Here is a 26677-nt window from a genome sequence, read left to right on the forward strand (position 1 = left end):
TTAAGCGCATATATGTGGATTCAATACATTCACTATCTTTCAAAGAGCTGACTTCAATGCACACTTCATTTTGCCTAGTTTTGGATACCGTCCTCCCCCTGTCCCCCCTCCTCCCCCCTCCACACACACGTAGACTTCCTCTGTCCCCAGTACACACTTAAGTCAGGGTTATAAAGCCATTTTACAGGAGACTCTGAGGCAGAGGTGTGAAGCAACGCACTCCAGCCACAGAGGGGCAGACTCCCATCCCTGCTCTGGGGGCTGCGCAGCCTGACCGCACGAAGGGACTCCCGGCGTTGCAATTCCCGGGCAGTGTGGGAGGGGTTCGGCTGAAGCTCTTTGTTTCTTCTTCTTGGAGGAAATCTGGGAGCCAAGTCTGGTGGGATGTGCGGCGTCCCCCAGCACCCCCGTTCCCCCGCCACGGGTCGGGTGTGTATGTGTCCAGTGAAAAAACCCTACGACGACACCACATCCTTTCGCACACAAATCAAACCCTCCACGGCTCTAAGGGCTGCAGACCAGTGCCTTGCAAGCTAACGTGAGCCCCGCGGGCACTCGGTCCCGCAGCTCCGCGTCCCCTCCCACCTTCCCACTGCCTCTTTTTTAGCTGTGCTCTCATTTGCACGCATCTTCCCAGGGATAGAAGAGACGCGTCTCGGGCGCAGCAGTCCAGGTGCCACGGGCGAGGATGCCAGGGAAAGGCCTAGTTTGGAGGATGTACGCTGAAGAGGGGTCCCGAGGTGTGGGCCGGGGACGGCGAGTGGGTACAAAAGAAGGCGCTGGTTGAGGGATGGCGCCCGCCCCCCGCGCCGAGCGGTCACGTCCGGAGCGGGCCCCGGCGACCTCCTCACACCACGGTCCTCTGCCCCCAAGTGCCCGCCCCCCGGCCCCGGAGGTGTGTGCAGGGAGAGGGGCGCGGGGCACCAACGCCCGCGGGATTGTGGTCTGAAGTAGCGTTGACATTGAACTCCGGTCCCCTTGCGTGCGTGTGTGTGCGCGCGCGCGCGTGGCCACGCGCGTGTTTGCGTGTGTGAGTCGTGGGGTGGGGGCCGGGCTAGAAGCTGCAGCAAACCACTGCCCTCGGGGAGCAGAGCCGAGCGCGCCCCCGAGCCGCCGCCAGCGGGAGCTGCGAGCGCCGAAGCCATTCATGATTTTGGTGACGTTATTCCAGGAGTGGGCGAGGGGGGGCGGGGCCTCCCGGAGCCGAGCCCCGCCCCCGCCCCTATAAATACGGCTTCCTGGGCTCTTTGTGGGGCCGCGAGCTCGGTGGAGAGCCGAGAGCTCCGTCTGCTTTGCCGACGCTGCTGGCAGTGGGGCTGTCTCCGGGAGGCGGACCGGCGAACGCCCAGTGCCCACACTCAGCAGCCTGCCGCGCCTGTCTGCGCCCGTGACATCCTTACCCGAGACGCAGTGACCGTGTTTAAATCACAAGGGCGTGGGTCAGGCTCCCCTAGGACTTCATGTCTGTATATTTCCCCATTCACTGGTGAGTATCCTGCGCCCTCGGCGGGCATCCGTGTCGCGGCCGTGGCTGCGGGGCCCGGGCGCCTGCTCGTGCCCGCTCTGTGCGAGGGCAGCGGGTGGCGCGGGCGCCGGGCACTAACCCGCCGCCCAAGCCCGAGCAGGAGTCAACGTCAAGGTTGCAAAGGTGGGGGTGGGGAGGTGGCGCTGAGAGCATCCAGACAAAGGAAGTGAACTCGAAGCCCTCACTTAAGTGACGGCTGGGAGGGTGTGTGTACGGCCGTAGTGGGGTCGGGGGAGAACCAGGGGTCACGGCTGAACCTGGCTAATAAAAGCCCCTTTGCGGAGGGCTGCAGGAGGCGCGCGCCCTGCCTGGCGTAGGGGGCTCCTGCTCTCCCCGGGCCCCTCCCGTTTTCCTTTTTGTTTGCATGCAAGTCTTGGCGTCGAGGCCGGCGGCAGCGGGGCTGAGCTGGTGCAGCGGCGGCGTTTGCAGAGCTCCGAGGGGTGAGGGAAAACGCTCTCCCCACACGTAACCCGACTGAAGCCACAGGCAGCAGCACAGTCCCTCGCTGCACCCTCTCGATCCCTTTTCTCTCCATAGCCCCTAAACCCGAAGCGCCTTGATGGGGGCCCGGGTTGGGGAGGAGCCGCCCTCACCGGGCCCGCCGGGAAGGAGCCCGGGCCGGGTGTGGAGGTGGAGGTTTGCACCCGACCGGGGATCGGGGCTGGGAGGGATGCGCCCCGGACGCCCGCCTCGTTGAAGAGCGAGGCCCCCGACCGCTGGGACTTGCGCACCGACTGCTGCTTCCTTCCTGCGCTGGGGAAGAGGAAGAGCTGTCGGGGGGCGAGCGCTGGCGGCCTGGAGCTCGCTCCCAGGTGCGGGCGCGGAGAGCCCGGCGCCGCAGGCTTCATATCCGCGCAGTCCTGCTCAGCTCAGAAACCGGAAAGTTCATGCTTTTTGCTTCAACTTTTCGGCCCCGCGCCACAGCCGGGAGCGAGGAGCGAACGCCCGGACACCAGGCTAAGAGCCTGGCGAGAGCCCGGTGGGCGCTCTTCTGGCCCATTATTTTGGGGGTGGGCAGTAGCCTCTCCATAACCCAGGGGGAAACTGACTTTGGAGTCCTGGCTCCTGACCTTAAACTTGCCCGGAAGCCTAGCATCTTCTTTTAGTCTCCCCTCCCCCAACCCAGCCTGTCTCTGTTTAGAAAGGAGACTGAACTCTCAAAACAAAGTAAAAATTTCCTTACCCCGGAGGCTTGCGTACCTCTCTCCTCTGAGCGCTCCTTCCCTCCCACCTCCAGGTACCATATGCGTGAGACTTGGAAGGCAACTGGAGGCTGTGTGCCCCTGGCCACTCAAAACTTGCCAAGATGGTGTTAAGACTCATCAGGGTTATTGTCCCCTGAGAGATTAAGGTTTGGTATTATTTTACAGCTGATTAGCATTTCATAGTTTGCAATGCTTTCCCCCCCCCAGAGATTAGTCCTTTACCATAACTGTGAGATATGCATTATTAGCATCATGGTAACAGACTAACAGCGCATCTGCAGCTCAGAGAGGTTATATGACCTGTTCAAGATCACACAGCACTTGAGTGGCATAGCTTGGACCAGAACCTATTGCTTCTGTTTCCAAATCCTGTGCCATTTCTACTCTATGTAGTAGATGTAAAATGAAGAAGAGTTTGATACCCCTGTTTCCTTAGATACAGTCTTTCTAAGGCCTACCCTACATTTTTTTTTTTTAACCATGTGTAAAGGCATGATGGTAAAAATATTGACTGCTGTGTAGGGAGTACACTGACTTCGGTATGTGCTATTTGGCATTACACATTCGGGACCCTGTACATGCCCATGGCTTGTGTGAGGATAATGGAACACTTGTATCCTGCTTACAGAGTACAAAGCACTTTCACATGTCAGCCATTGGTGGGCCAGCTTGGCCCCTCTGGAAATTTCCTTTGCAGTCAGAGTCCGGGCATCCTTAAGGCTTTTAATCCAGGGGATGTTTTTCAAGCTGTGAGCTTGCAGCTGCTGTGGCTGGGGCTAGAGAAGGAGGTTGGATGGCAGATGTGAAGCTTTCAGAAAGCTGACCCCTTGGGGCTTTAAGTGGGACATTTTGCAAAAAGGAACACCAGAGACACAGAGAGAGATTTAGGAAGGCAGCATTATTGAACTTGGTTTCTCTGAGGTTGACCTGTTATCATTATGTAATAATAAGATTCAGTTCCCCTAGAGACGGGTTGAATTGGTTTTAATATAGATAGACGGCCTCAACTACTTACTGTTGTTTTTTTTTCTAGTTCTGTCACTTAAAGGAAAATCCAGAGTCGCTCTGTGCCAGTAGGGACTAGTACAGGAGAGGAGGGAAGAGAAGGTTTGCCAGAGCTGTTTTCAGACAATGGGCTTTGTTGGTGGAGGTTGAGAGTCCTGATGCTCTAGGCTTGTAAGGTGCTTCCTCGGGGCATGAGCTCGTTTTTTCGGCGAGTTCTGTTTTGAACACCTCTCATCCTGCTTCCAGGCAGTCCTCTAATTTAACAGCAGAAGGCACCGAGAGTAGGCATGTGAAAGTGCGTGTGTTTGTTGACTTTTGCTCTGGGTTTCTTGGCAGCCCTGACTATCTGAGATCGGCCGAGATGACTGAGGTGATGATGAACACCCCATCCATGGAGGAAATGGGCCTCAACCCCCGAAAGGATGGCCTTTCCTATCAGGTAAGTTCAGTACTGGCTTCCTTCTGGTTCCTTAGAGCCTAGTGTCTTTTGCTGGGGCTGGAGGCAGACTTGGTTCTGTACCCCAGTGCTATTTGTAAGAGCTATGCGCCCTTGAGAAAGTCCGCTAATGCCAGTAAGCCTCGGTTTCTTCATCTGTAAAATGGGGCAACAATAGTCCTTACTTCACAGAATTGTGGTGAAGATTCAACATGATGAGATGACATGGATAAGGCATTCACAGTACCTAGGAGGCAGTAAGCGTTCAGGAAGCATGAGCTGATATTATTAATTAGTCATCCTGGCTGCTGTGGACTCTCTGCTTCATGGTGGCAAAGGGGGAAGTGGTAATGTGCAGTCAGTTCAGATCAGAACTTCCCTCCCCACCCAAGCCTTGGGCAGTAGCAACATTGCTGTGAGGGGCAGCTTATGGGGAAGGGTAGTCTGGTGGAGGCATTGCTGTGTCAAATGCTGCTTTCTTCTTCTAGTTGATGGTTGACCAACTGATTCCAACAGGGTTAATGTTCAAACTACTTAGGGTTGAAGAGACCTTTCCCAGAAGGGTAGCTCTCTCAGGGATGTTATTGCCAGGATCCAGCATATAGATTATGCTGTGTGGTGGATCCAGAACATATAAGGACGAAAAAAGTGGTCTAAGTAACACCTTCAGATTCTCAGCCCAGTGCTCTTTCTGGCCTGCCATTCGCTTTCCACTGCCCGCAGCTGGCTACAGAGACCTCCAGATAGCGCCAAGGCAGTGAACTGTTTTCAGATTTCCAAGAAGAGTGCCTATGTTATTACCTTCAGGGGAGGAAAGAGTCTGTTCTTAAGGGAAGATCTCGGAGCTAGGGAAATTGTGTAGGATGGCTGGCCAGGGAAGATGAATGAAGTGTGATGGCTCATTCAGCAGATATTAACTGAATGTGGCTGTGGGCCATGCACTTTACAAATGTTACTCATTCACTCTTGACCATGGGCACTGAGATGGGAATTTTTGTTCTGTTTCACAGATGAGGAAACAGGCTCAGACTGAGTGGATGACTTGAGTCTCAAACTCCAAAACCTTGCTCTTCTGATGTATCATGTGTCTGTGCCTTGGGTTTGGCTCTTGGCTGGAATCTAGACTTGCTCTGCCTTAGAACCATTCCAGGGGCATTTGTTTTGTGAAGGAAGAGAAAATAGAAAGCTGGGTGGGTGTGATGGAGGGAGGGTGATCAAAGAGAGCTGAGATGAAAGCTAAGGTTGGGTAAGGTAATTTGGCAGCAAGAGTCACCTCAGACACACTTGGGAGGTTAGAGAAGGCCCCTTTGTTGTGTGTCAAAAAGGCCAAGCCCCTTTTGCTGGCTGGAAATAAGTATTCAGGTAGCCTGATGGGGGGGAAATACCCTTTCCTGGTTGGTTTTGTACCTTCCACCCTCAGAGTGGGTCTGAGAGAGACAATTGAAAGCCCCACAGCCTGTGGGAGGGTAGAAGTTTCCTGACCTACCAGCTGGGGTGTTTTTGGATACCAGTTTCCAAGCCACTGAATCAGACTGAATCTCTTTGTGGTTACAGGTGAGGTGTTTTTTGTTTTGTTTTGTTTTTTGTTTTTTCAGTTCTGGGTTTTAGATTTCCATCACAAAACCTTTCCAGACACAGTCATTAGTATGTCTGTGTGCTTTTTGATATTCTCCTTTTGAACGTGTTCCCGGATAAAGGGCCAGGTCCTACAGGTCAGTTTTCTTGACCTTCAGGTCATTCCACTGGATCTGAGGGTAAGAGCAGGTCATCACCCAAGAAGGGGCTGCAGTGCTGGGTGAAGACAGCTGAATTGGGGTTGCCATGGCAGGAGGAAAATAAAATCGCCTCTGGGTTCCTAAGATAAGGATGCTGCCTAAGAAAAGGGCTCTCAAATCTTCCTTTGTGATGCTAGACTTAGGGCCCAGTTTTCACAGCCTCTCAGGAAATCTGCCCTGCTACCTGAGTGGGGACTACTGCACAGTTCCAAAATATCTTACCTAGAACTTCAAAGCACTCTGTCACAAGATTTCAGAAAGGTCTTCTGGTTGCCTGGTGAAGAGAAAGGGGAGAGGTGGTTATCGTCAAGCAAGCAGTATTTATTGGACACTTGCTATATGTAACATGCTATGCTGGGCATTGTAGGAAGGGTCCAGGGCTCACGTGGGAAACTAGCATGTACATAACTGGAACACAGGCCATCTGGTGGAGCAATACGAAAGCTACGGTCTGTCCAGGGATGTGTGGCAATCTAAAGGCTTGGGAGAAGGAGGTCAGAATGGGGCTGGGCCTTGAAAGAGGCTTTGAGAGGACACTCCCATCTCTAATTTTGTTGCACCTTCAGATACCCCTTGGCTTGCCCCTGTTTCAGCCAGGCGCAGGGCTGTGCAGCGAACTGGTCTGCCACTTGTCATGAGACTGGTATTTTCTGGGCCCACTCAAAGCCAGTGCCATCCAATTAAACACATTCCCACCAGAGCTCTGGGGATTGGCTGGGGCTGCACTTGGCTGGAGCCTGTCCATTGTACATGCTCAGGCTAGGCTTGGCTCTGGGGGCAGGAGATCTTTGAACTCTGTTCTTGGCATTCCTCCTGAGGGTAATAATAGTACATGGCTTTTACTGCAACCTGCTTTTCCAAGGAACTAAAAGTGGGAAGGAGACATCAATCCCAACTTGGCAGTTGAAATAGAATCTCAGACTTGTGGTTTGACCTTGAAACAAGGTCATAAAATAAATAGGCACACTGGAATTCGTCAGTTGTTCCCCCACCTTCCAGACCTACCCAGAAGGAAGCTTTCCTGATTTCTCTGCCCCAGCTGTGACCTGCTTCTTCTCCAGCACCTGTGGCATTTGTGCTTAAATGATGCTGCCGTGGTCCTGCCTAACCTTCTCCCTGCCCATGTGTCCTAGGGCAGGGGCTGACTTATTCCCTCTTGGTGCCCATCAGCCATCGCCCCTCCTGCAGCCCTCCTCAACCCAAGGTGCCCGCTGGCCCTGGGCCTTCACAGAGCAGGTGCTGAATGGATGGTGGTGCTTTCAGTTAAATTGAGTCTCTTGGTTCTGAAGCTGCCCACCTTCACTTCTGCCTTAGAATTTTTAAAGGGCCTCCTCAGGGTCAGATAGATGTCTTTCTATCCCCTGAAAGATTCGGGTAAGCCCGTCTCTTGTGCTTAGGGAGTTAGCATGTATAAAAATCCACAGAGCCGGTGCCTTGTTTTGTCTTTAACATTTACTTGGAGAGTCAATTCAGTGTGTGCAGTGCACGTCTGCTCTCTCACTTGGCATGAATTATGACACCCCACGGGGTGGGTGAGTGAATGGTTACTAGAAAGTCGAGGACATGTTGGGCGGGATGGGAGTGGCGGCCAGCTCACGGGGCTGAGTGGGAGGGTCTCCATGAGGACATTTCTGCCCCTGCTGGCTGCAGCTCGCTCCCCACCCTGCATCTGTCAGCCTCTGGTTCTCTGGCCCCTGGGACGGGAACGTCTGCGCCTAATGCCTTCTTCCTTTCCCTAATTCAGGGGAGCAGGTCAGTGGCTGCCTTGCAGGCTCCCCCAACCCAGCTCTAGGGACTCTAAGAATGTGGCATTTCGGAATGCCTCTCTGACTGGGTCTCCTTCCGTGCTAGGCCTGAGTTGGCCTGGAGAAGGGACCTGGGCATTTGCCTGTGGACACTGATGCTGCCACCGCCAAGGGCTGTGCATTCTGGCCTTGCTGCCTAGCTTCCCCCGGCACAGTTTGCTGAGGCTTTTGCAGTTCTCTCCCCTTTGCTAAGTTCTAGACAGAGATATGGCTCCCCAGTTTTCACTTAAGACTGTCCCATCTAAAGCAACTGGACCAAGATCTGATAACTTTTATCCTTCCCAAGGCCCTTTAAATTCCTCTCTGATCAGCATACATGTCCCTCCCTGGTCACCTTTTGTATTCCTCTTGCTGTTCTTGGTCTCATACTGCTACCATTCAACGGCCACCCACCAGTCAGATGAGGGGAGCCAGGGAGGATGCGCTGTAAGCCAGAGGCGCTAATTCTACATGTACCACAGTGCCCCGTGTTCTGGGCCTTCCCTAAGAGCTTCCCCTGCATTTCCCAACAGGAGGGAGGGATATCCTGGCATTTTATAGGATAGGGAGGAGGGACAGTGGTGGGTGACCTTCTCGTGCCACAGCCCTGCCGTTTGCTTCTTGCAGTCTGAGCCTCGCTTTTAGCTCTGCATTAGGACGGGTCTAATGCACTGTGCTGGCTGAGAATAGCTGCTGCCCAGATAGGAACTCTCTGCTTCTTCCATCTCCAAGGCTCAACAGTAGACTCCTTTATCTCTCCCTCCTCACTCTTTATCAGAAGCAGCAACCTCTCTCTTAAAGAACAGTCTCAGTTGAACCTCTAAAGTCAGGTAGCAGTTCGGAAACACTTTCTCTTCACTCACCTCTCTGCTGAGCCTTTCTTTATGAGACCCCCGAGGCTGGCTCTCCTTGCTACCACCCGTGTAAATGCAGGTGTTGAAATCAGTGATGGGCTGGGGTTCCTGCGCGTGTCTCTGTTCCGCCTCCCTCAAGCCCCCGCTCACAAGGCCACTCCAGGCATAAGCATCACCTCCCTTTGTCTCCTCCTCCTGGTGCCCTTGTCTCGTTGGATACTCCCAGCTGTGGTACCCCACATGTTCTCAAGAGTTTTGGAGGCCCAGCTGGGCAGGCGCACAGAAGTCCCATGGTCACCAGGAAAACATCTTTCACATCAGACTTAAAAAAGCCTCAGTTGGCCCTGAAGAGACATAAAGCTAAAATTCCAAAGCACTTGGCAGGAGATGTCCCCCCACGGACACGACATGCTCCTGGAATCCGAGTGAGTTTTCTTTTTCCTATATCCCTACCCCGTCCACCCTGCTCCCTGCTTGGTACAATTCATAAGAACATGAGGCAAACAGGCAGTCAGGGCCACAGGGTTCAGAGGCACAGGAGTTCATGTCTTTGGGTGGCGCTGGGCCTGCGTCTGAACGTGCTGCCTCTTTCTGAGTCAGTGCCCAGGTCACGTCAGTTTCAGGTCACGTCTACTTTGTATGAGGGATCCAGCACCTTCCTTCAGTGCCCAAGGCCTTGACACAAACATGGTGTTCAGTGTTTTGGAATGCCCCTGGGTGAGGGCCTGCAGAGGGCTGGAATTATTCCTGTGGGGTTCCTCCCCAGCATACACACTGTGGTCACAGCAGGGAGTCTGTAGCACTGCCAGGGAGAGAACAAGCTTGCTTCACTTCCCTAGCCAACGTGACACACACTGGAGCCATACAACCTGGTCTTCTCTCAAAGGGCCTGTGTTAGGCCTGAGACCTCTCAAGCGGTGGTGTGTTCATCTCTCTCCAGACCCTGGGTCTGTGTCTTAGACGGCTCTTTGTTCCCACAATGCTGGGCACAGTGTCCTGCAAATAGTTGCTTAATGGATGCTGTATGATTGATTGGACCCTTCCTCTCTCCCTTTCCTGAACTGAGAATTATCCCTCCACCTTGGCTATCCCACGGCGTGGGTTTTTATAGAATCAGCATTTTCTCTATGGTGACCCAGTCTCCCAGGTCGGATAGAGAGGAGGATTGTACCATTAGGGAAATGGATGAGTTTGGGTGGCGAATCTTGTGACTGGAGCCAAGAGCTATTCCTGGGTGTCTAGTGAATGTCCTGAAATGATCTCTCAGGCCCTAGTCCTGAAATAATCCTCGGAGGATGAAGACAGGCCCTCATTCACATGGGGCCCAGAGTTGCCGGGGCTTCGTCCCTTTGCAGTCTCATAGACCCTGCGCCCCCCTCGGCTGTCTCTCGCCTCGCCACCTGCCCTTCCCTTGTCCCGGAGCCCAGCTCAGGAGGATTCTTGATCAGTCAATCAACTCCTGTGTCTGCTCCCCACTCCTTGACTGGGGGAGGGCCCCTCGTTGCACAGACCTATCTTAGAAAAAAATTAATATTTGCCAAAAGTTTCTCCAGCCTGTTTTGACCTCAAGGGAAGTTTGGGAGCTCCCTCAGTCCCCTCACTTCTAGAATTAATTGCCTTACACTGTCAGAAGCCCCTTTTAGGTAAACTGTAGAGAAGAGGCACCCAAGCATTTAGCTGAAGCGACATCGACTACTTGCAACTCGGCCAGTAATTGTACTGGAGCCAATGGGAAGGAAGGTTCCAGATCTCTCATCCAAAGGAGAACTGCCCTGAGCAAGGAGGGAAGTCACAAACCTCAGTTCAGGGGGGGGTTGTCTCTAGGTCTGACTTTCTCCTAACTTGAACCTGAAGGTGGTTCCCAGGCAGAATTAATTAGTATACCTTGAATTCATCTCCTGTCTTTACTTCGTAGAGCTTGAAACACATGTCCACCCTGGATTTGAGAGCATCCTTGGTTTCCCAAATTCCTAACCATTTTCTCTAGACACAGCCCTAGGTGTCAGTTCTAATTTATCCGCAGGTGAGCATTAACCCGAGGTGTGTAGGCAGCCCCAGGCTCAGCCGCTGATCCCCATGGGACAGAGCCTGAGATGCCTACAGAGGCTCACACACACACACACACACACACACACACACTCACACACACTCACATGCACTTACATGAACTCACACACACATGCGCACACACACACACGACCAAAAGGGCAGACAGCAGAATGTTAATAGCAGTTGTTTTAGATCAGAGTGCTGTAATTACAGGAAAATTTTCTTTTCCTTCACCTTTTTTGAGTAATTTCATATTTTTACTGGCAAACTATGTATTTTATTATTCTTATGCTTACTTTTCAAATTTTTAAAGTAACATAGGCCCATTATGGAATTTTTATTTTCTTCTTCAAACTTTTTTTCCAGTCACCATAATCTTACCATGCATAAATCGCAACTGTTAACATTTTAGCATCTTTTCCATGGAACTTATATATATATATATTTTTTTTTTTTTTTCTTTTTGCGGTATGCGGGCCTCTCACTGTTGTGGCCTCTCCCGTCGCGGAGCACAGGCTCCGGATGCGCAGGCCCAGCGGCCATGGCTCACGGGCCCAGCCGCTCCGCGGCATGTGGGATCCTCCCAGACCGGGGCACGAACCCGCATCCCCTGCATCGGCAGGCGGACTCTTAACCACTGCGCCACCAGGGAGGCCCGGAACTTATATTTTTATATGGCCAAGATCACACAGGGTTGTGTTCTGCTTTTTTACTTAATGGTATGTAAGTCATCAGCATCACATCATCACAACTTACCTTTTTTTTATAAATTAATTTATTCTATTTATTTTTATTTCTGGCTGCGTTGGGTCGTCGTTGCTGCGCACGGGCTTTCACTAGTTGTGGCGAGCGGGGGCCACTCTTCGTTGTGGTGTGCAGGCTTCTCATTGCGGTGGCTCTCTTGTTGTGGAGCACGGGCTCTAGGTGCGCGGGCTTCAGTAGTTGTGGCTCACGGGCTCAGTAGTTCTGGCTCGTGGGCTGTAGAGCACAGTCTCAGTAGTTGTGGCACACGGGCTTAGTTGCTCCGTGGCATGTAGGATCTTCCTGGACCAGGGCTCGAACCCGTGTCCCTTGCATTGGCAGATGGATTCTTAACCAATGCACCACCAGGGAAGCCCACAATTTATCTTAAAAATGCTTCAAAGCCAGCATTTTAATAACTGCACAATGTTATAAAGTTACAACATGATTTTTTCACCATTCTCCAATTGTTGAATTATTTTTAAATTGTATATATTTTTCCCTTATAAATAATGTGATAATTTATATATAATTTTATATATAAATCTTTGTCCATAGTTTATACTATTTCCTTAGAGTCTTAGGAATAGAATTTCTGAGTCAAAAGGTGTAAGAGAGCGTGTGTATGTGTGATAATTATGAAGGTGATATTAATTCCTTTTAGAAATTTAGGAAAATATAGAGAAGTACAAAGGAAATTTTAAATGCCCATATTCCTATCACTGAAATATTTTGGTATGTTTACTTCCAGTATTTTATATGCATTTTTATTAAAAAAATAAAATTGAGGTAAAACTGTATATGCCAGAGTGAATCTTTTTTCACTTCATATAATATTGTGACTATGTTCCTGTCATTTGGTTTTCTTTGTAAAATGGCATTTCATTTTGTTATGTACCACTTATTGCTGAATATTTAGGTTGTAGCATATTTTGTTCTTACAGAGAACACTGCTTTGAATATCATTTTACACAAATCTCTGCTCAGGTCTGATTTGTTTCCTCAGAATAAATTCCTGGAAGTGGAATTACTGAATCAAAGAGATTCAACATCATTAAGCCTCTTGATTATATATTACCTTAATAACAGAAGACAAATAAAAGAGTTTATCATAGTATAAGCTCCCAGCATTGAAAGTTCTAGCAAATAGAATCTCAGGGTTGTAAAATCTATACCAATGGGATGATGGAGGAGCTTTGTGGAGAGAGTCAGAAAGGTGTTTGGTTACTTTAAAGTGTTTAGGAGATGTTGTACATCTTCCCCTACTTTGTTAACTGCTTATTTTGAGCAGAGATGTTAACAGTTAATGATGTTTAGGCACCATTTAGCCAGCATTGCAAATTAGCCAGCGACATTCTTGTCCCATAGTGGGTATGTTGACATGCTCTGTGGATTACAAATGTATATGAGCTGGCGATTCCCCTACTTATCTCCTTTATTCTGTTAATGACATTGGAGCACCGTGTGACCTTAAGGAAGACCAGGGTAGTTGCCTTGGCTTGGATACCCACGAAGGTTGAACAGATAGCACGTTTAGTCCCCTGAACCATCTTGGTTTTCCTGGGGTTCCAGGTCTGGCTTATGGAATGGTCGTGGTTTAGAAATATTGCTTCCCAGGAATCAAGGATAAACTGGGCTCTTAGAAGTAGATCTGAACATAATGGAAGTCTTGGGCCAGTGTTCAAGGGCCTTCCACCCAATAGCACTGCAAGGCTCCAGGTTCTTTGTGACAGGTAAACAGCCTAGGCCAATGTTCCAGTAGAGTCCACATATGCCTGGTGGTTTACAAAGTTAATTTAGGTGCACAGACAAACTTTGAAAATGTTAGTGTATTTCATGGTTGTTACCTATGACAAGTAATACTACTTTTCCATTTATGTAGTGATAGAATTTTATTTTATTTTTTAATGTTTTAAACAAGTGAGTAAAGAAAAAATATAATTGAGCCATAGTGTGTATGTGGACGGGAAAGCATAACCATGGTGGTGCCTGACTTCCTGTGACTGGCGTCACCGTTGTTACCATGAAGGAATTTTCTTTCTTCGAGAGTTGAATCTGTCCTCTTGGACGGAAGCATTCTTAAAGATAAGCTAATACGAAATTATGATTTCTGTATTTCTTTGGTCATTTGCCCCCTTGGATATAGCAGTTAAAGTCATATCAGAAACGTTCTTGGCTGTTTTCCTTGGCACCCTAATATTGGAGGTTTTAATGCCAAATTACTTCTTAATCAGGTTCTATGTATACACCCCTTCATGTTTTAACAAGGTGTTAAAACCAGAGGACAGCTGCCCCTGAGTTTCACAGAAACTTTCAAGGGATAAGACAGCAGAGAGCATTTTGGAGAAATCAATTTCCACACCTTTGCCTTCCTTCTGTTGCTTTTCTAAAATTGCGTTTCCTGAAGACAGGCTTCACCAGTTTTCTTTTCCTACCTTTCCTATAAAGATTGCCCTCCACCCCCTTTGTAAGAGGACCTGCTTCTCACCTATGTGAATTTTTTAAGGTGCCTTCCCAGGGTATAGAAACCTTAGGAGAATCGAACAAATGGACCATTTAAAAATGTTACTGTCTAAGAAGCTTCATAAATCCCACCTATCTATAAAAAAACCAGTGAAAAATTACCTTTGTGTTTAATAATTATTTGTGGTATGTTTATTGATTACTTATATACTAATAGCTGCAATAAGCCAATCCAGAATTTTATTTTTTTAACTAACAAGCCTTAGGGTCATGGGACATAAAAACATTAAAAGCCAATTTACAAATACATCTTTTTATTGCAGAGAAGTATGAAAAAAGCTAATGACTAAAAACTTTCAAGCATGAAAATACATTAATATAAAATTCTATGGAGCAGTAGAATGGAAATACATTTTCAAGTAGAGAAAGGAATAAGATTTGACTTACGAGCTTGTTTATGAGTTTTTAAAATAGGTGATGGTAGATATCAAATTGCTATGGTGTTTATAAGCCATTGAGTACTTATTTAAAAGAGTGGCATAAAAGTTTATTTTAAAATGGTAATATTTATAATATAGCAGAAGTTTTAGGTGTCGGTTTTAAAAGGTGTGAAAGGAGACAGTTTTTGAAAATTCTTTCAATTCTTTCAAAATTCTTTCAAGATTCTTTCAGTCTCCAAGTTTGGAGATCGTGGATATAGATATTTTCCTTGGGATCAAAACTGAGATACCGTAGCATCTCAGAGTGGGAGGGTACCTTTGAGACTGGGCCAGTCTCTATCAGATGTGGGAATGCACTCTACAGTAGCGTGGCATTGGGTCACTTACGTGTTCTTTGGACACTGCCAGTGATACGGAGCTCAGAACCTTTCAGCGCAGCGGGATTATGGAGTATGAATCTGGATAACTGGTTTCTAATCTTGGCTTTGCTACTGTCTATGTCATTTCAGGCGACTCCCAGCATCTCTTTGGGCCTTGCCTTCCCCATCTGTAATGGAGAGAGTTGATTCTATCATTTTTGTTAGAAGTTGTATAATGCAGTGAAATCCTCCATTCTGATCTTAGGTAGGCCCCCTGGAGTTAAAAAAAATCTGCTCTCTCTTAGACTTCATGTCAGCCTTTTAAATATTTGAAGGCACCTCTTATGTTCCCCTCAAATCTTTTCCAGTTTTAAAACATATTATCCTTCAACCTTGACTTATGGAGTCATCTTTGTGAAGGTATTTTTTCTCCAGGCCATTGGCTCTCAAATTTTTAAATCTCAGTCCCTTTTACTTTTTAAAAAATTATTTAGGACCCCCAGAGATATTTGTTTATGTGGGTTATATCTTTTGATATTAAAACAGTTTTAAATTTTTATTATTTATTAATTCCTTTAAAATGACAATAAAACCATTACATGTTAATATAAGTAATGATTTTTAATAAAAATAAATATATTTTCCAAAACAAAAAAAAAGTTCAGCACAAAGAAAGGTTTCACATTTTTGCAAATCTGTTTGATGTCTGGCTTAATAGAAGACAGCTAGAGTCTCACATCTGCTTCCGCTTCCAATCTGTTGTGATTGGTGTTGGTTGAAGTACATGAAGAAAATCTGGCCTATGTAGATATGTACTTAGAAAAGGGAGAAATATTTTAGTAGCCTTTTCATATATTTTTCTTTGATATTTTGGCAAAACTCAGTAAGTGGTAGTTTCTTAAAGGTTAGTGGTAATGTAGAATCTGAAACCTTATCAATGAACTTTCTGTACTCTTACATTAAAATTCATTAGCTTATCTTGCACTTTGAACGAATCTTTTACCCATGCTTGTTTTCGTAACATGCTGTACTGATCATTTGGAAAATATAGGTTCGCTGAGTTATGCAGATCTTCCAAAGTTAACACATTTTGTTACATAATATCAAAAAAATCACATTAGTTAATATCTCCACTGGTCTCATCAGAAATTCTTCAAGTGATAGGAAACTGTCAAGATTATGGTGGCTGATACAAGTTTTCCAAAGTTCTAATTTTTGCTTGAGACCTCAGATTTTATCATTGGTAACAAATACCATCAGTCATGTTTTGGAAATATCAGGCTCATTTTCTTTGAAATATCAGGCTCAGTTCTGCCAAATACCCAAGTCTGAATAACCATGGTTATTGGTCAGTCATTCTTTCAACTAAAAATGGTGTCCCATGGAAAAAGTGGCTACTTCAGCTCGCAACTCAATCCCATAAATGCTTTTCTGCGAGACAACCATTGTGCTCTGATGTGCACCAGCAGTGTTGTATGCCAGCTTTGCATTTCATCACAGAGTATATTAAAACAACATGTACTTAACAGTCAATATTTAATAAAAATTAATCTTTACTGCTTTATCAAGGACATGAAGTTTGTTTTTTTTTTCGGGACTGTCACTGTTGTGGCCTCTCCCGTTGCGGAGCACAGGCTCCGGACGCGCAGGCCCAGCGGCCATGGCTCACGGGCCCAACCGCTCCGCGGCATGTGGGATCCTCCCGGACCGGGGCACAAACCCGTGTCCCCTGCATCGGCAGGCGGACTCTCAACCACTGCGCCACCAGGGAAGCCCAGAGTGTTTTTGTTTTTTCTTTTAATTGCGAGTGGGAGGTGGTGAAGAATACAATGACCACCAGCACAGTTTGCTGCTGCCGCCATCATTAATTCTTGCTCAGGTGCCAGCAATTTCACCCACCGTTGCTTTTTATACCATTAGTGCAGGTATCAACACAGGAAAAACGGCAAATAACATCTTAGTATTACTAAGAAAATATTTTAACTCCATGGACACTCTGTCCCTGAAAGGAGCTCAGGAATTAAGCTTTGAGAACCACTGCTCTAGACTGAACAGAATGTGTCTGATTAGACGCCAGCTGGGCATCACCTCCCTGTTAGCACAGATGGTGTAGATGGCCTCCATGAGATTAGTGGACCTCTAGGAACATAGCCCTGTTCGCTTCAATGTTTTCACATCAATACTGCAGTTGCGATCAACTATAATCTCCAGGCCTCTTTTACTGGACCTACTATCAAGCAAGGCTTCCTGTTGGAGAGGGGAAGAAAAGTTTTTAACTTAAAGAAAGATATAAACTAGCTGATGACCTCACTTTGGGAAAAGGTGAGTTGGAGGTGATGGATGTCATCCAAGTGGAGACTTTCACAGATGGTGTGAAAGGGCAGTGAAGCCATGGATTGGAGAATCCTCAGCCTCAGATGGACAGTGGAAGCCAGGAAGCTGCCTGAGTCCAGAGAAAAGCCTAGGGTGACACCAAGTCCAGGGAGGGCACAGGGAAGGTGAGGTTAGACGGGTCAGGTGAACCTGAGCAGGGTCATGAGAATCAGGAGAGAGTGTAAGTCTTGAAGCAGGCTGGCCTGGTAGTGTGCCGCAGAGGTCGTGGTGACTGAAGCCCAAGCAGGGCCCTGGGGCTGGGCTGTAAGCAAATCCTCAGAGACCTGAGAGTGGTTTCCATCCAGCGATGGTTTTGGAAGCCATGTAATAGGGGAACCCCAGACAAGAAGAGAATGGGAGGCTATGGGACCAGGCTAAATAGTCAAGACTTTTGTCTCCAAAACAAAGAATGAGGGAATGGTTGGAAATGGCAGCCCTGTCAGTCTGGGCTTTCTGAGAGAGGGTGTGTGTCTGTGGGACACCTGGCTGGCACCAGCAGGAGAGAGAGAGAGAGAGAGGCCATCCCCCAAGGCCCAGAGATGACTGGGAAGCATGTCTTCTTTTCAAAGGGCAATAATGAGATAGTCAGGGGGGATATTTGGATGGGAGTATTTGAAATCATCCTATGCCAGATAGCCACAGTGTTTTCTTACCACCCTGGAGAACTTTGAGAGATGTTCTGTAACATTACAAAAGCCCCATCAGCTCGCTGGGCCTGAAATATCTGCAGCAATTAGTGCTAATTAATTGGAATTTGGAACTCCTGACTTGCAGGATGGGTGTGTGTTGGAGAGATGTTTATGAAAGATGGTGTTTATCCAGAGGATTTCCTTTTCTTTTAAGTTTCAAGGCTGGAGGCTTAAGCATCTTTAATCCAAAGGAAGGAGATCCAACAGTTGTTATAAAGCCCCAAATCTCTGCTCAAGTCTCCTGTAGGATTAGAGACACCAGAGGAGTGTAGGAGAGGGTGAGGTGGATAGTCTATAACCACAGTCCAGGGGAGATTTGCATGACGTGAGTCTCAAGGATGGAGAATGAGGTCATTAGCATCCGAGTGCAGATGGGAGAATGTTCTTCCCCATCCCCTGAATCCAGGCAGTAGCCACTGTGCCCCTTTGCTATAATTCTTTCTGTTCTTGCGAGCCACATTTCACTTTGAAAAGTCAATAAAATGCAAATAATGATGATGATGATAAAATAGCAGGAGGCAAGGATTTCAAAGAACGTATTTCTTGCCTTCACGTACTGTTAGGGGACAAAAAGCAGGGTACTTTTCTTTTGAATTAGCTGCCCCTCATTCACTCAGCCTTTGTCAGAGCAGGATGCTGGTAGAGATCTGCCCATTGTTATAAACCAGCCCTTCCTAGGAACGAATAAACACACAAGGCCAATCCATTGTTATTCTCCAGGAAAAATAAGAAACCCAGACGGCAGGCCCCTAGAGTAGGCCGGGGGAAGGAGAGGAGGATGCGTAATGGGGAGACTTACGCTGCAGGGGCTTCCACTGAAAGGCCAGGATCTGGACAAGGCAGTGGCTTCCATTCCAGCTGGCCTAACCCATGCCCTGGGAAAAGAGAGGTACTGTAGGAGAAGTGATGAACCATTTGTCCAAAGAACCTGGCCTAGACTTTGTGAGCACAAGCCCAGGAGTGCTGCTGATTTCCTCCTGTCCCAAGCCACAGCTGCAGACGTTCCGGTGCCTTACTGTAAATGCTCCCTGGGGACCCCAGCTTTACCTAATAAGAACCATCATTAGGAATTTAAAGTTTATAGAACATACAGACATACCTGTATTTAATTCTCTCCAAAGCCCTATAAGATGGGAATTAGTAGTAATCCCAATTTATAAATGAGGAAAAGAGGGCTATGGGCCTCCAGATCTTTGAGCCTGTTGGGTTCCATGCTGGCACTCAACCTGAAGCATCATGTAATCCTTTCAGCAATACTGTAGAGTGGAAATTCCTTCCTCATTTTACTCACGAGGCAGCTGAGGCCCAGAGAAGTTAAAACGACTTGACCCCAGTCATAGAGATAATAAGGCATGGGGACAAGGGAGAAGCCAGATCTTTCAGACTCCTGGTCTACCGGTGGGAGTGGTGATTTTCCATCACAGGTTTGAGGTTCATTTCTACCCCATCCTCTGGAACCAGAGAGGGGAGAGACACACTGTGTGGTTTTGGATGCTGAAGCAGATCCCTCTTGGGGCCTTGGAGAGCCACCTGGTTATTCATCACAGGCCCTCTGTCCCACCTGGCCTCTCCCCCCCCACCCCAGCACGCCCTTTCCTCTGTTCCACCCCAGCAAAGACGAGCAGGATGGCCAAGCTCCCTGGTTCTCAGCTTGCAGAACTGGTAATTAGCCCTTTGTATCTAGTTAACCACCTTTCATCTCTTCTACCTGCTGGTGTCCGCTTTCCCTATTAGCATCTCTCAGCTCTTTGCCGAGCCCTCCACCTTCTTTGTGGCCAGCTCGGGTTGTTTGTCGGGGTGATGGCTGAGGGACGCACGCACACAGGGGAGGGCTGCTCCAACCAGAGTCGCTCACATTTTCCATCCTAGGTGCCAGGCATCTCTCTCCTGTCCCACCCCAGAGGCAGCCAGGTTTAGGTCACCTGGCTTAGAGGCAGACAGTCGATAGCTAGGCCCCCAAATTTCGGGCCTTTGGAGCCCTGGTATTACCTTTCAGTTCCCCTCCATGGGTGAAATGGGAGCCAACTGACCGGTGACTTTTATACTTTCAACAAAAGCCTGCTGACTAATTCCTCATCTCCAGGAGCTCACCTTCAACCCCAGACTTCTCTGCTCTCAGGCCTCCCATGTCGGTCTATTAGCCAAACATCCTGAGCTTTCCTGGACGGTCCTGCTTTCACTGTCCTCATATTTATCTATTTATTTGTGCAGCTATTTCAATTTATATTAACTTTACATATTTCATATAAATTTATATTGATAAAAATGAAAGGGAATTAAAAATTTTAGCCTCAAGTGCTTAAGAGACGGTGACAGTGGCTGGTGTTTACTATTGGACAGTGCAGATAGAAAATATTTCCATTATTGTGGAAAGTTCTGTTGGGCAGCTCTGATCTACAGGCAGAAATTCCGGTATATTGGCATCCAAACTACATCTCACAGACCATTTCTTCGCAGAAGGTCCTAAAGCTCCTTTGACCTTTTTTTTAAAATTTATTTTATTTATTTAGTTTTGGCTACGTTGGGTCTTCCTTGCTCCGTGTGGGCTTTCTTTAGTTGCGGCAAGTGGGGGCTACTCTTTGTTGCAGTACGTGGGCTTCTCATTGCGGTGGCTTCTCTTGTTGCGGAGCACAGGCTCTAGGCATGCGGACTTCAGTAGCTATGGCACATGGGCTCAGTAGTTGTGGCTCACGAGCTCTAGAGCACAGGCTCAGTAGTTGTGGCACACGGGCTTAATTGCTCCACAGCTTGTGGGATCTTCCCGGACCAGGGCTCGAACCCGTATCCCCTGCATTGGCAGGCAGATTCTTAAAACCACTGTGCCACCAGGGAAGCCCCTCCTTTGACCTTTTGAATGAACTCATTTGAGTTCCCAAAATGTCAGATCCTGTTGGGATTGGAGGCCACCTGGCAAAGGATGCCTTTGAAGAAGTGTCCCCTATAAAATTGACCATTACCAAGTTTGAATGCCTGCTGTTCCCCACAGTGGGACATGCGGGACCCGGGATGTTTTTGGTGCATGTGATCTCCAAGATGTCATTTGCAAAGGAGGGAACTTGGTGTCTATTAGTTTCATCCAAGCCATCAGCCCTGGCAGCCGAGTGTAACAGCTGGATGTGGAGTCCAGTGTTGGTGGACAGAGGACGGGGCAGGGCTGAGAGAATCACAGCTGGGATGGGTGCTTTGTGATCTGTCCTGCCCTGGAGGGTGAGGGTGGGAAATGCTTCTCAGAGCCTCCCCATCTTCCTTTCTGGACACCTTAGAGAGGAGCCTTTTGCTTCAGAGAGAAACGAAAAGGATTTTTTCCCCCTTCTCCAGTCCAAGGAGAAGGGGCGCTTTGGGGTAAGAGGTTTAACCAGAAGCAGTTTCTTTTTGGAACAGGGGCGGTGCTTTATTCCTGGCCAGTTCCTGCAGGCAAACAGCATGCTGGGCTGGCCTGCTGCTCCAACTCTACCTGTCATGTGCTTGGCGAGTCTGACTTGAGTCCTTTTTTCCACTGCCTTCCCCACCCCGTCAAACTGCCGTTGCAACCTCTCATTTTTCTGCTGCCTAGATGATTAAAAAGCATGACTTAGTGGAAAAATCTTGACCTCCTTGGGGTCAGCCTCTTAGGCAGCTGTCAGAGATAAGACTGTACTGGCAAAATACTCAGCTTTGCTTTGCAAGGCTTTCTGTCTGGATGTGAGGAAATGAGAAGCTGTTTGGTTCTGGGTGCGTTTTGTTTGTCTTTGGAGAGAGCTACAATTTTCAGAGGCATAAATTGGTATCATCTGATAATACAGTATAATCTCTGATGGGAGGGTTAGAGTATTATAGTGATTTTTTTAAATGTAATTAACAGGCTTTGTAAAAGAAAAAAAAGTTTTTTTTTCCATGGCGCCTGCTTTGAGCAATTCAGGGAGCAAAGTTCTCTGGCAAGTAAGCAGTATCAGACGTTCAATGCTCAGACTTCCCCCAAGGACTTAAAAGACTTCATTGTGTGGCTCCCGGTATGAAAGGCATTGTGTGGAGCTATTTTAATGACTGTGTCAGTACTGCTGCCTCTTGCTTGGAGTTTGAAACTGCTGTTGGAGACTGCTCTCGCAGTCCTGTTGAAACTGCTCCAAAGAGGACATTCCAATTTGACTTTAGCTTATGTCTTCAAAGCATTTTATCATCTCTGTATTTGCTCAGGATTTGCACCCACCTAGTGAGACCAGAAGGCCACTTCATTTCTTAAAAAGAGAAACTGAGGTCCGGGCGTTTGAGAGGTCTTGGTTAGGGTTGTACAAGTGATGTCAAGGTTGATGTGGCTTGACACTATGTGTTGTCAAATGAGCGCCTCATTTGAAGTCCTGTGGGTCTGAGTTTGGGTCCCCGTTCAGCCGCTTCCTAGCTCTGTGGCCTTGAGTAAGTCACTTGCCCTCTCTGTGCTTCAGTTTCCTCATCTATAAATAGTGATCACACCACTGCATACTTCAGAGGATTATTGTGAAGATTGAGATTCTGCTCAGCAAATGTGCCTGGCGTATCTTCCATCATCAGCAGCATCCTTATTTTAACACTTTTCCCCCTACTTTTAGTTAAAGACGCGTTCCCAGCTTAGAACAAAATCATATGCTCTCCGCCCTTGTCGTCCTCTTCCTCCTTCTGCTGGCCTTGCCGCTGCCTGTCTCTCTGGCTCTTCCTCAGCGGGGGCGATCCTAGTTAGGAGCCGGGCGCCACCTCTCTCAGCCAGGGGTTCACAGTGCAGGCCCAGCCCTGGGCTCGAGGTCAGAGGGTAGAGGCAGGGGCCCAGGGCTGTCTTGGGCCAGGTGTCCATCCCCTCTTGATATTTCACAGTTCTGTCCTTGAAGATTTAGAACAACTGTTTGGACTGGGCAGCTCATCTTCTGGACCTATAGCTGCCCAGATGGTCATCCTAGGGCCTGAACTGCCAAATGGGCCATTAAAGCCTAGGGTCTTGGCTTCCCTGGTGGCACAGTGGTTGAGAATCTGCCTGCTAATGCAGGGGACACGGGTTCGAGCCCTGGTCTGGGAGGATCCCACATGCCGCGGAGCAACTGGGCCCGTGAGCCACAACTACTGAGCCTGTGCGTCTGGAGCCCGTGCTCCGCAACAAGAGAGGCCGCGACAGTGAGAGGCCCGCGCAACCGTGATGATGAGTGGCCCCCACTTGCCACAACTAGAGAAAGCCCTCACACAGAAACGAAGACCCGGCACAGCCAAAAATAAATAAATTAATTAATAAACTCCTACCCCCAACATCTTTTCAAAAAAAAAAAAAAAGCCTAGGGTCTTGCCCACCCTCCCTGGTCAGTTTTCTGTGAAGTGGGCATGTTGACCCAGTGGCGTCCATTCATTGTTCAAAAGGCACAGGTGTTGAAGACAGGAGATCTAGGTTTGAATCCTGGCTCTTCCTTGTGACCCTCAGAGCCCCAGGGTCTCTCTGCTCCTGGGCAGCGGCAGGAGACGGGGAGGCCTACAGGAGGGATCTGAAGCTTTGTAAACTGTAGCATACTTTGCACTCATGGGGTTCCCCTCACTCATGGCCAAGGCTTGTGCTCGGAAGGGCACCTGTGTCCTCACCCACAGCAGGGGGCTCCAGCTCCCCAGAAGAGAAGTGAGGAGGGGCCCAAGTAAGCCACTTGACCTTTTCCCTGCTCGGCATGTGGGTCTGTGCGCAGAGCCCAGTCCAAGGGCTGACCTGCAGGGCTGGCTGCATCAGGAAGAGAAAGCCCGCAGGGGGGCGTCATCTTTCCTCGTGCCTCCCTTCACCCCACTAGCTGAGCCCCTCCCTGCCTTGTTTTCCCCCTGGCCACCATTACGATACTGTTTATAAGCCTCGTTAAGTCTTTAATGATGCCTGGTTGTGCAGCTGGCTTAAGACTTAATCCCCCAGCAATAGGGCTTTATTGGATAAATGGTTAATAATCACTTGTCTGCAGGGATTGGGGAGGTTGTGTTGAGGCCCCTGATTCCCGGAAACCCCACGTGGCCCCTGACATGGTCAGGGACTTGATGGGGACAGCACTGCATGGGGCTAGGTGCAGTAAGATTGGGAACCCTCATAACACCCCAGAAGTTGGGAAGGCCTGAGTTTCTAGGAGAGCACTTCTACTACCTCCAAGGAACAGAGCCAGGCACAGGGAACCCCCGGGATCTCTTCAAATGTGTGTCTCCACCCCCTCCAGGGTCTGCTTTCCTTTCTTTTGCCATTAACAAGCTGTGTGACCCTGAGCAAGTCTCCTGACCCCTCTGGGCCTCAGTTTCCTTATCTATCAAATGGAGAGGTTGGAAGAGATGGCCTTGCAGGTACCGTGTGATTCTGTGAGCCCCAGTGTCCCAGACAGTCTCCTCTCTCCAGCTCTCTGGCGTGTCCCCGAGGGCTGTGTGTGGCAGGAGACCAGCAGCCCATTGGATTAAGTACTTAAGCTGCTGGGAGAATTGGGTCAGCTGTAGTCACAGGGCAGTGTGCGCAGAGGGAATCCGCAGAGCATGGATTTTATAGCCTGGTTTGGGGTTTCTCCCAGCTCTGGTCAGGACACACAGTAGGCATCAGAAAAAGGAACCTCGCTGACAGGACTCTGGAAAGAGAAGTAGACTCTTTCAGGTGTAGAGCCGTCAAGGAGCCAGGTGTTGTTCACAGGTGAAAAAAGAGCCTGGGATTATGTTCCCATGTGCCTGTGTCTGGGGCCATGCCTTCAACCCTGATTTGACTTTGACTTTACAGCTACAGCGAGATCAGAACCCGTCTCCTTGAGGGGCATGTGGTATTGGCCACGGACTTGGGAGTCAAACAGACCTGAGTTTGATCCCATTCTACCACTGCTCGTTTCCAGGCTGAATGATTTGGGCAACCTCCTTCTCCAGGAATCTCCTGGGATTCTTTCAGGTGGCGTGAGCAGCACCTATGCTTCTGCCTGACTGTGTTGGGTCCAAATTATATATGTAAAGTGCCTGGTAGGTGCCAATAATTATCCTGGGCGGAATTTAATGTTATGGCACCTGTTGTATGCATTGTACTTCTAGAGTAAAATGCTTGCTGCAAATGGAGATGTGACTCACTGTGGACATGATTTTGAGTTCTTTTATCTGAAAACAAGACCAAAAAGTACAAACACAAATTTGGCACTGCCATGAAAACTTTCAGCTTCAGAATTAGTCTGAGTTTCCTTTGTTGCCCCAGAGTTTGTTCCCTGGCACCTGCCTGATGCTCTGCAGTATCCCACCTGCTGCTCCCCAGTATCCCAAGGGTGTAGCACGGTCTCTGGTGTATAGCGGGGGCTTGGTCCTGCACGTGTACCTGACGGGGTTCTCCGCTTTTATTTCAGATCTTCCCTGACCCGTCAGACTTCGACCGCTGCTGCAAACTGAAGGACCGTCTGCCCTCCATCGTGGTGGAACCCACAGAGGGGGAGGTAGAGAGCGGGGAGCTCCGGTGGCCCCCCGAGGAGTTCTTGGTCCAGGAGGATGAGCAGGACAACTGTGAAGAGACACCGAACGAAGACAAGGAACAGTAGAGTCCACGCCGGCTCCCACAGGGTCGCACCAGACAGCATCTGTACCTGAACTGTGTTCTTTCCCGCTACCATGGAAGGAGAGCATGAGCCACAATAGTTCTGAAAAAGTCAGATGATGGCTTCCGTTTTGCACCTGCAAATCACTGAGTTGGTTTTCTTTTCTTTTCTTTTCCTTTTTTGAGATGTCGGGCAGCGGAGCCCTCTGAGACAACATGCCAGACCTTTGAGAAAGGAAGCTGCTTAGAGCAGGGGTTGGGGGGTGCGGGGAGGCGGGTGTCTTGGAGATCTTTATCTGAACTCAAGCAGGCTGGGGGCAGCTGTGGGATTCCAGTGGGCTCTGGGGGTGGGCTGGGATGGGGGGATGTGCAAAGCTAGCAAGGAACGTCTGGGGCAAGAAAACAAACAGGAGATGAAAGAGAAAATACACATTTTAAAGAAAACATTGAGCAGAGAAGTTGCAGCCAGGAAGTACCTACCCAGCAAGCATTCGCTCTGGCTGCTGGGACATCAGACAACGAAGTCTTCATCTCTCTCTAGTTTTGCCCACTGCCAGCCTTTGTTTTTGTTTCAGGTGTGTTGGTCTGTAATGGGGAGGCAGGCAGAGGAGAGCAGTGGAGGCTGGCTACCTGCAAAGCCAGCTGGAGGTGATGCCGATGCCAGGAACACCTCCCGTTTCCTTCTCCAGACCCTCCCCTCAGGCCCTAGCAGGTGCACGTGCTCCTGTAATCTGGAGGTTTTTAAAGAGGCTGCAATGTTGAGTGCTCCCCTGATTTATCCTTTTTGCCTCCCAGCCCTTCTGGAAGTAGTGAGAGCCCTTCCCACCCTTGCTGGAGGGCCGATGTAGATGCTTGGACACCAAGGTCCGTCCCCACCTGCTCCCCCCAGACTTGCTCTCCCTTTGGGCAGAGGCACAGAGTGGTGGGCTCCCCCAGGCTGGCCCTTCCTCCTCCTCATCTCCACCCTCCCAGCCCTGGCACAGCGGTCAGGCCGGGTGGCTGCCAGCCCTGCCACAGATTCCAGCCAGCCTGGCCAGCCACAGCACCCATTCCCATGTGGGATCTTGGCCTCTTTTTCCGGTGGGAGCTGAGTGGCGAATGGAGGAGGCTTTTTCTGTTTCTTGTGGGGGAAGTGAGCTTTAACGCAGGTCCTGAGAGCTGGCAGAGCCTGGGAGTTATTGGATGGCAGTGACAGGCTCTCATGCAGCAGCCTGGGGATTGAATTTGAAACTAAAGGGTGTCATGAGACCTTGGGCTTCTTCCACGGTGTTCCTGGATGCAGGGGGGAGGATGAGGGAGCATCATCCCTCCTCACCTCCCACCTGACCCCTGCAAGGGCAAGTTGCAAGAGAAGGCTAGCTTGGACTTAGAGCTTCTCGTCATAGTTAACCATCTGGAGCTGCAAAGATTGCAGGACGAGCCCTTCAGACCATCTCTATCTCAGAGCAGGACAGTGCAGCCAAGAGGTGCGCTCAGGACCC

The 26677-nt window shown here is 49.0% G+C and overlaps 1 protein-coding gene across 1 annotated transcript; it reads left to right on the top strand.

Moving 5' to 3' along the window:
* Positions 1-1247: 1247 nt before the first annotated feature.
* Positions 1248-25489, top strand: LBH (LBH regulator of WNT signaling pathway). The gene is made up of 3 exons (XM_060117739.1): positions 1248-1486; positions 4072-4174; positions 25012-25489. The coding sequence occupies exons 1-3, from the start codon at positions 1461-1463 to the stop codon at positions 25198-25200; spliced, it is 318 nt and encodes a 105-aa protein (XP_059973722.1). The 5' UTR covers positions 1248-1460; the 3' UTR covers positions 25201-25489.
* The last annotated feature ends 1188 nt before the right edge of the window (positions 25490-26677 follow it).

Source organism: Mesoplodon densirostris, chromosome 14, assembly GCF_025265405.1.
Source record: "Mesoplodon densirostris isolate mMesDen1 chromosome 14, mMesDen1 primary haplotype, whole genome shotgun sequence".
In the NCBI taxonomy this organism is placed as follows: domain Eukaryota; kingdom Metazoa; phylum Chordata; class Mammalia; order Artiodactyla; family Ziphiidae; genus Mesoplodon; species Mesoplodon densirostris.